Below are 9914 nucleotides of genomic sequence, written 5' to 3'. Positions count from 1 at the left end.
ACCATGGTGTTACTGTGCTTGATTGGTCAGCAAACTCGCCTGACCTGAACCCCATAGAGAATCTATAGGGTATTGTCAAGAGGAAGATGAGAGACACCAGACCCGACAATGCAGATGACCTGAAGGCCGCTATCAAAGCAACCTGGGCTTCCATTACACCTGAGCAGTGCCACAGGCTGATTGCCTCCATGCTACACCGCATTGATGCAGTAATTCATGCAAAAGGAGGCCCAACCAAGTATTGAGTGCATAGAAATGAACATACTTTTAAGAAGCCTGACATTTCTGTTTAAAATATCCTTTTTTTTATTGATCTTATGTAATATTCAAATTTTCTGAGACACTGAATTTTGGGTTTTCATTATCTGTAAGCCATAATCATCAAAATGTCAAGAAATAAAGGCTTGAAATGTTTCACTCTACGTCTAATGAATCTATATAATGTATGGGTTTCTCTTTCTGAAATGCGTGACAAAAAATATTGACCTTTTTCATGATATTCTCATTTTTTTAGATGTACCTGTATATATACAGCTAAATAAACAGCTGTGATGATTGTTTTCACAGGACTGAGCTTAGTTATTCAACATATCAGGAAATAAATAGGCATACTTAATAATATACTTATTTAAGTCTTATTGCATAGCCTTGGAAAAAAAATACTAATTTCAATTTCATGTGGGCCAATTCAATTCAAATTTACACTCATGAATTGAAAAGGAGCCGGTTCTTCAGTTGTGGGTTTTGTGCCAATGCTGAGGGATATTTCATTTTCTCATTAATTCATGAGATACTTTAAAATGAATAGGTTTTCTAAATGTCTTTCCTTTTAGAGGAGGATAATACTGCTCAGTTTAATAGGCACTTCTTCCAACTTTTACCCAATATGAAATGTGCATATCAGCACAGGTCTCACACTGAGGAAATTGTAACCCTGCCATCATGTGTTTAATCCATTATTGATGAATCTTCTAACACTTTTTACGACTCAAAAAGTTTTTATATCCCTCCCACTCTCTTTCCACGGGATGCGGTGTTTTCTTTCATGGGTGCTGATGAACTGACTGCAGATCAAGTGATGTGAAGTTTGTGTTGCGTCACAGCGGGGATGTGAGCGCGAACGGTTGACGCGTGGCGCAGTGTGGACTGGATCCGCGCATTCACCTCGGTCTGTGAGGCTGAACTGAGGATACTCCATGCGTAACGCGTTTGCTTTACTTCTCGTTTGCCGCACAGTAATCCAGCCGGGAATCACCAGCGCGTCTTAGTGTTTCTTAAGGAGTATCTTGGATTTCCGGAGGCAGAAAATAGCGGAAAGCATTCCTCTGTGGCAGTTGCACATGTGAAGAGCGCTCGTCTCGTCTCTGGCATTGTGGAATGGCTGGAGAGATGCTGCTGTTACAGTGGCAGACGCGAAGAGGCTGAAAACTGTGGGAAGTCAAACAGGTAAACGAGTTTGAGACAGAACAACACTAATAGTTTGGGGCTATTTAAAAAGAAGAAGAATAGACACATTACGCTTTATATGTAGGTGATATGTTATTCTGCCGTCTGTTGTTTTATGGGCTGTGAGAAATAAGAGTTATACGATTATGGTAGATCGTTCACAGAAGCAGATTATAAAATAGATAAATATTTTTAGTTTTTGTGGTTATGTTAGTGAATGTTTTTTTTATGTTAGTGAACCCCTTTTCCTAATTGGGTCCAGTCTTAAAATAAAGGTAGCAATTAGAACAGAAGGGTTTTACAGACTGATGCAATTATACAGTAGGAAAATCATTCCAAGCTCCACAAAGTAGTTTTATTCTCTGTTCTTTAGGAAACCATCAAAATAAAGAACCCATAACCAAAATACTGTTCTGAAAAGCTGTTTTAACCTCTAAAGAACCACATAACCGAGGACCTCTGAGGAACCTTTATTCTTTATTAAAAATCACGGTCTCCATTCCACTTTTCATTTCATTAATATTGCATAATTAGTCCACATTCTTAGATTCTCTATTCTTAGATTCTCTACTCTCCATTTTTTACAAGCATTTTTGGACAGTGATCCTCAGCATCATTAACATCTGTCCAGACACTGCCATGCTGCAGCCTATGGACCTCTCTCAGTTATCCATCTGTGAATGAATTATAAAATATAGGTCTTGGAAGAACTGGTTGGAATCGGTTCCAGTCTGTCTAACCACTAAAATATATTTGTGGAATATCATTAAAAATGTACCCTGCCTGCCAAATTACTATTCCACTTGTGTTTATGATGCCACTAGAGACTTGGGTTGAGAGGAACCCTCCTTTTAATGATGTGATTTAAATAACTGCAACCATGTTTGAAGCAGTATTGATTGATTGATTGATTGATTGATTGATGTTTTTTAGTGTTTGCAAACTTTACTCATGGTCAAACCTCATGCACCATTTGATTAGAGGTTTTTGGAATAGATTTATTTCACAAGAAGACTCTCTCATATGAAAGTTGTATTTCTCTTGACAATGGGCTTGATTTAAATCTTTCATAATGCCTCATCCAGTTTGTGTACCTCTCTCCCATAGTTATTGAGGGTTATAGTTAATGACAGACATTAAATCCAGCCTAGCAATCAAATAAGACAATGCATCTTATTTCTTCTTTTTTACAAAAAAAAAGTGTCATTACATATTTATGATGCCACTAGAGACTTGGGTTGAGAGGAACCCTCCTTTTAATGATGTGATTTAAATAACTGCAACCATGTTTGAAGCAGTATTGATTGATTGATTGATTGATTGATGTTTTTTAGTGTTTGCAAACTGACTTTACTCATGGTCAAACCTCATGCACCATTTGATTAGAGGTTTTTGGAATAGATTTATTTCACAAGAAGACTCTCTCATATGAAAGTTGTATTTCTCTTGACAATGGGCTTGATTTAAATCTTTCATAATGCCTCATCCAGTTTGTGTACCTCTCTCCCATAGTTATTGAGGGTTATAGTTAATGACAGACATTAAATCCAGCCTAGCAATCAAATAAGACAATGCATCTTATTTCTTCTTTTTTACAAAAAAAAAGTGTCATTACATGGTTTTATATGTTAAACCGGAGTAATTTTGATCTGAGTAATCACAATCTTCATATAATTAGAATCTCTACATCTCACATGTTTGGTGTTATTTTCTCAAAACTTGATATACAGCATTAGGCAGAGTATGGTTAAATTCAGGCATTGTTTTGTAGAAAGAATACATTCCAGAATAAAAATGAGCACTCATTCATACATAGCAATACTTTGCACTAGAAGTAGAGACAGTTTTTGCTGCACTCTGCTGGCTTGTCAGAGAACACAAAACACTGGATGATTTCTCAAAGCATCATTAGGGAAGCCAGATTGTTTGCACACACCTCTGTGTTGATGCAAGACAAGGGGGAAGAGACAGGGAGGAAGGCTTGTCTTCTGTGACATATTACATTTTCCCCTTCTCCCAGCATTGCTTGTTGAGTCACAGAGAGCTGATGTTTATATGCAGCAGGTCGAGGCTGAGGTGTGAGATGTGCCATACCTGCTGGATGCTTGCTTCAAATCTCTGCACCACCAATTTCACAGCCAAATAATACAGTTTTTGTCAGAAACTGCATGAATAGTTTCAGTCTGAGTGCACACCTCTGTCATTAAAGAGAGAGAATAAATGAATATTCGGGGTCCTGTGCCACAGATGCTGTCGAAAATCATTTCAGTTTATCCCTATGTTGGTAAAAACAAGCAAAAAATGATTTACTGATGCATATAAACTTACAATGGAAGTCTACGGGCCAAGTTTCCTTGCAAACTTAACCTATAGACGTCCATTATACGGGAGACAGTGGTATAATATGAATAGAAGTGTGAATGCAAACCAGCAGATTCTCTGTGGTGCTTCATTCAAAATTCAGTCATATCCAGCTAGATAAATCTTGTAACTGTGGTTTCTTGACTCTTTTGGATGCTGAACATTAATTTTTCATTCACACCCTCTAGATTTGAGTTCAATTTGAGTGCACAATGCCAGCTGGAGAATTTTTACACGCTCCTCGACCGTGTTGTCAACTGCTACTCTCAAATGTTCATGTCAGCTGAGGTTTTAACAACGCCACAGTTCTTTTTTCACTCTAAAGGGACCAGTTGCCTATAGGTGAAATCATGCTTGGGTTTACAGAGAAACTCAAAGATGGTGTTGGTGGATCAAGTGAAGTCAAGGGAACCAGATAAAATATTTAGAGTGTTACTTTCTACCCACGATCGAGCCAGATCTGGGAAGAGTGTGTGTCTATCTCATTTATGTTTAAAAAGAAGAGAGCACACGTACTGTACATTTCGTGTGAATCCTATGAACAGCAGAGTGGAGATTCTATTAATACAGACTTCATTGAAAAATTGATGGATTTCTAGACAGAGGTAGAACCAAGGTCAAGCTCACGTCGGCACTTCCTTTAAAGCCACACACTGCATGCTTTCCGGAGTCTTGCTCTTAGACGTGTTTTTGTGGTGTACGAATAGGAGTTCTGTGCCTTATTCTTGCTTTCTTTTGTCCGATTGCAGTGCAAATGTGAATGTCTGCAAATATTCCAGACAGATCCCATTTCTAAAGCATAAAACATGCCATATTTTGGCTTTTATTATGGCATCAAGCATAATTTAAAGGACAAAGTAATTCTCTGTGGGCTCATTTTCAGCTCAGAATGTTGGCTGTGAGCGCTCGGTCCGCAGCATTACAGCGAGACATATATTGCATGTTATGTTCACAGCTTTGAAGTGCATCCACAAGCCATAATGGATGAACTGCCAATCACACAAACAAAGCAAACATTTAAAGGGCCAATTGCATGCATGAGTGCTGATAGTATAGACAAGTTTTTACAGAGGCGTGTGATAGTTATGCTGTAATTTTCTAGGTATATGTTAGCGCCATTTATTGATTTCATGTGGATACAAAATAGATGGTTAATGATAGTTTTTCTTGTTTTGTGTCCACAGATTTGTCACTGAAAAGTAGCCAAGTATTCCAGCAAAAAAAATAAAAAATTAGCAGCATATGATTTTCAACTGTCTAAGATGAATAGCAATGCTAATGGCTAATATTCTCAAGGAGTTTTTAACATCTTTGGATGTGACAGATGAAGGATGTTTTATTTGCGTCCTGCCAAAAGTCTTCACTCGGTTAGGTAAAGATGTGTCATTATCATGACAATTGTTGTCTAGATACTAGTTTTAATATGCCCTTCATTTCAGTCCCTGCTAACAGGTCTGCAATTGGTGTGCATTTAAGCATTTGATTTTTGTATGTGCAATAAATTCAAATTTGTTGTTCTGCATAAAGTACCTGCTTATTGGATGACCATTGTGAGGTGAAGCCCCATTGAACATGGTCATTTTCAGCCCTTATTACCAATTGCACAGAAAAATAAATAGTAATGTTACCATATGGTACCAAAGCTAATCAAGAATATTCTTTTCGAAATTATGCCATGGATAACGCAACCTAATAAAATGTCACATAAAATTAGAGAGCTTGCAAAACAGTGTTCAAAGGATTAACAGAGTACACCCAAACTGTTTTCATTTTTACAACATATTAATGTTAATGTTGTATTGCGGTCCTTGAATTTGATTGGGGAGGCAAAGTCCCAAAAGCGCTGATATGTTTCTGTCATGTGACGTTTACGACTCATCCACAATATTTAAAGGGATAGTTCACCCAAAAATGACAATTATGTCATTAATTATTGGTCATTCCAAACACGTAAAACCGTTGTCCATTTTCAGAACACGAATTAAGATATTTTTGATGAAATCCGAGTGCTTTCTGACCCTGCATAACGACTTTATTAATTTCTTCTCTTCCGGCTCAGTCTCTGCTGGGCATTCATGGGAGTACCACAACGCATGTGTCACATCAGGAGCTGGCGTTCTGATGTAGAACCTGGATGTGCTGCACTTTGTTTGCAAGCAGAGAAATGCACACGCATGCATCGACTCATAGCGCTGTCGTTAATGTGCCTCAAAGACTGACATAGAAGAGAAGAAATTATTGAATAAAGTCATTATTTTTTGGTTCCTTTGCACACAAAAAGTATTCTCGTAGCTTCATAAAATTACTGTTCAACCACTGATGCAACACTATTTTAACAATGTCTTTACTACCTTTGTGGGACTTAAATGTGGTAGTTGCGTTTCTGTCTATGGAGGGTCAGAAAGCTCTCGGATTTCATCAAAATAACTTAATTTGTGTTCTGAAGAAGAACCAAAGGTCTTACGGGTTTGAAAAAACGTGAGGGTAATTAATGACAGAATTTTCATTTTTGCATGAACTATTTCTTTAATATACCATACATGGTATGGATCATATCCGGTGATCAAGATTTTTTCTTGCAATGTTCATGTGTCACTGTATTCACTTTAAAAGTCAGGAAATTTTGTGTAAGTGAACTGTAAAAGTCACACGAACTAGGACTTTTCCTTTTTTTTACTCTGTAGTTGACATGTTCAAGATCATGTGCATTATTTCTGGGATTTTTAGACTCTTTCTGTAAATTACATTGCTGCACCAGTAGGTGGTGACAAGTGACTGTGTCACATGTCTTTATGAGTGAGTCTTTGAATCATCCACTTAAACAATTAATTCAGAACAGTATGACTGTATCCAAAATTGTCACATACACCCTCATCGTTACCCTCAATATTCCCTACATTCCTCTACTAAAATATAGTTCACTCACTGAGTAAATAAAACCTGTGAGGAAATTCGGACACTGAGAGTGCTAGAAGTGCTGCAGATGCCATCATCTGGCATGACGTGGTAATTCATGAGTTAATGACGTGGTAATGACGTGGCATGACGTGGCATGACGTGGTAATTCACTCACTCAAGCATCAGTTGCTATGATACTATGTGCATGTATTCTCGAGTTGCTTGTTGTTGAGTGTACATACACACATTATTGAGGTGCATTGTAGGATTAAATGAGTTCACTATAGATAATGTCGACTACAGTATTGGACGCCACTGCAAATGGCAATCAAAATGTGCACTATATAAGGGCACAGGGTGTGATTAATTCAAGAACGGAAAAGTATGAGGGAATCATTGAATCACTCACTCAAGTATTTGTTTAAAGATGCTCATTCTTTCAGGAAGTAAACATTGTTTGCAGCAGATTGTTTCAACGCTGACTTCATTTGGAAATATTTATGTTGGCAGAGCAAAGAACACAGTGTAACTAGCAATGCTGTCTCTAAAATGTGCTTACCTTGTATTATGTTACACATTACAGTAACTGTTCACTGAACTGATGTATACAAGCAATATCTCTATTGGAATTGTTCACTGCATCTCTCCGAGTGTCTGCATTCATGGCCATATCAACATGCAAAGTTTATTCTGCTTTTGGAACTATTTTGCTGGCAGAACAAAATGAAACAAAACAGCCGGTAATATTATCATAAGTACTTGATATAGAGTGCTGCAGGAATTACGTATTTTGTAGGCAAAAAAAATTATAATTATAATAATAATAATAAAAATAAAAATAATAGTCTTTCAGCATCTTTGGTTCCATCATCCTGAAGTCTAAGTTTTTTTTAATAGGCTTTTGGTTAAATGCCTGAAATTAGGTCTGTGGTTAACACACATTCAAGATATTTCACATTCTACATGAAATCTTTTTTTTTTTTTACCTGTCTTGAAATAAGCTAAATTGGACTACAGAGGTTGTCGGAGACATTAAACGTCCTTACAATGAACAGGTAGACTCATCTAACTTGTGTTCATTTGTGAAGATTATCATGATAAACTAATTGTTTAAAAATCACAAACATTTGATGGTCACAGAGCTTATTGTCTGCAGTAACCCTGAAGAAAAAAATCCTATTGGGTTTTTGTCAAGGGGAACCGGTGTGATGCTAACTTTGAGGTTGGCCTACAAAAATACTGTACATCACCACTGCAGCACTCTATTAACTTCTTGTTTGCAGAGCTGTTCAATATCACTCTTGCAATTTTGCTATTGTACTGACATAATCTGATTTATAAACTTCATTTTAGTTTCATTTTCAAAGAATATAGGGTACAGAAAAGAGGAAATACTTGTGAACTCACTGAGTGAGTGCTTGAGTAATTTTGTGTTAGACCAGATGTGTGAGCGCTAGTTACCTGAAGTCTCCCCTCCAGATGATATAGCTGTGAAGGCCAGAGAATGGCATAAGAAGATTTGTACCTTGAGTCAAGTTCTTAACCCTAAACGCCTTTGTGTGTTGCGTGTTGGGAGAAAAGGTTTATTTAAGTAAAGGCTCTAATTATAGCCTTGCGTATTATCAGTGTAGATATGCCACACAGTCAATCAGCTTTATTTTTTATGATCGAAGATTAAAAATATTTTTCACAGTACCTGCAGTAAAGTATTTCTAAGGCATTGCTTAGACTTCTCAAGGGCTGTTTGACAGGTATTGATCTAAACACTAAAACTTTTTTTTTTTCAATTTTATTTTCACATTACAGGAATAGTTCGCACAAAAATTAGAATTTGTGGGAGATTTACTCACACTGTATACATTAACTGTTCCGGCCACCCAAAATGGAGTTTGTTTATGCAGCGAAACATATTTTAAGAAATGTAGCATTACATCACTTGCTCACCAATGGATCCACTGCAGTGAATGGGTGCCGTCAGAATTAGGGTCCAAACAGCTGATAAAAACACCACAATAATCCACAAGTAATCCACACCACTCCAGTCCATCGATTAACATCATATGAAGACAAAAGCTGCATGTTTGTTAGAAATAAACCCATTATTATTAAGACATTTTTAACTTTAAACTCTTGCTGCCTCTATCCATATCCATATTATCCATATTATGCTTTCTCAAGTGAAAACAGTTGTCTCATCTGAATCAGGAGAGAAATATGCACAGAACAAGAAAAAACAAGTCTAAAACAAAAAAATATGTCAGTGTATTTTGATATGAGAACAATGGATGGACCTTTTCACTGGAGGAAGCGTTATTATGGATTATGGACTCATATTCTGGCAGTTAATACACATTACTGTAAAAACACCTTAATGATCGATTTGTTTCTTATAAACATGCAACTTTTGCCTTCACAAGATGTTAATTGTTGCAGTTGTGTGAATTATTGCGATGTTTTCATCAGCTGTTTGGACTCTCATTCTGACGGCACCCATTCACTGCAGAGGATCCATTACTGAGCAAGTGATCTTTTAAAATCTGATTTCATAAAGAAACAAATTCATTTACATGACACACAGCAAGATAATTTTGCTGAACATGACTGCTTTAGTCTGGCGAACTCTTTCTAACTCTTCTCATCTTGTCTTTTGATTTCAGGGCACAGAGGATCAAGTCTGGACAAAGACGGCATTCTATTTACCCTCAATTGAATGTGAGCTCTCACTGACCTCCAATATTTAAAATGGGGTTGTCATGGAAACTGCTGGTGCTGCATTTATTCATGGGATGCCTTTCAGGTAAGCATCCTAATAACCTCTTCTATAGACTTTCCTGTCTGTTTCTATGGCATACATTTGTCCTTGTCATTTACTATTAAGGGCAGACCTCCCATTCAGGGATGACTCATATCTTCTGGAACCAATTAAAGGTTTCACTTTGTTTGTGAATGCTAAGGCCATCCAACTCTTCCGGATGGGCACAGCGATGAGGTGAGCAAAGACATAATATGAGCGATAGTCAGGCCATGGGGTGGTAGTTTATATTCAATAATGTATATTACATAAATATAAAGTGGTCAAGATGACATGGTTATTAATTGAAAGTGGTGTTGTTTTCTTGGTAGTGCAGGTCATTGTGCTTTAACAGGAAAAAGACTGGAGAATAGGTGCTTTTGCATTTATGGCAGTGATGAAAAAGTGCCAATATGAC

At 37.1% G+C, this 9914-nt stretch overlaps 1 protein-coding gene across 1 annotated transcript in view; it reads left to right on the top strand.

Moving 5' to 3' along the window:
* The first annotated feature begins 1137 nt into the window (after nt 1-1137).
* The window catches only part of cntn3a.1 (contactin 3a, tandem duplicate 1), a 91611-nt gene continuing 82834 nt past the window's right edge, over nt 1138-9914 (top strand). Inside the window, exons 1-2 of the mRNA XM_016233155.1 lie at nt 1138-1446; nt 9363-9502. Of these exons, the coding sequence (XP_016088641.1) occupies nt 9448-9502 (55 nt within the window). The 5' untranslated portion in view covers nt 1138-1446; nt 9363-9447. The remainder of the gene's footprint in view (nt 1447-9362; nt 9503-9914) is intronic.

The sequence above is a fragment of the Sinocyclocheilus grahami genome, unplaced genomic scaffold (assembly GCF_001515645.1).
Source record: "Sinocyclocheilus grahami isolate Dianchi unplaced genomic scaffold, SAMN03320097.WGS_v1.1 scaffold426.1, whole genome shotgun sequence".
Classification (NCBI taxonomy): domain Eukaryota; kingdom Metazoa; phylum Chordata; class Actinopteri; order Cypriniformes; family Cyprinidae; genus Sinocyclocheilus; species Sinocyclocheilus grahami.
Note: the sequence above shows the minus strand (reverse complement) of the source record. Positions and strands in the feature narration are given on the sequence as shown.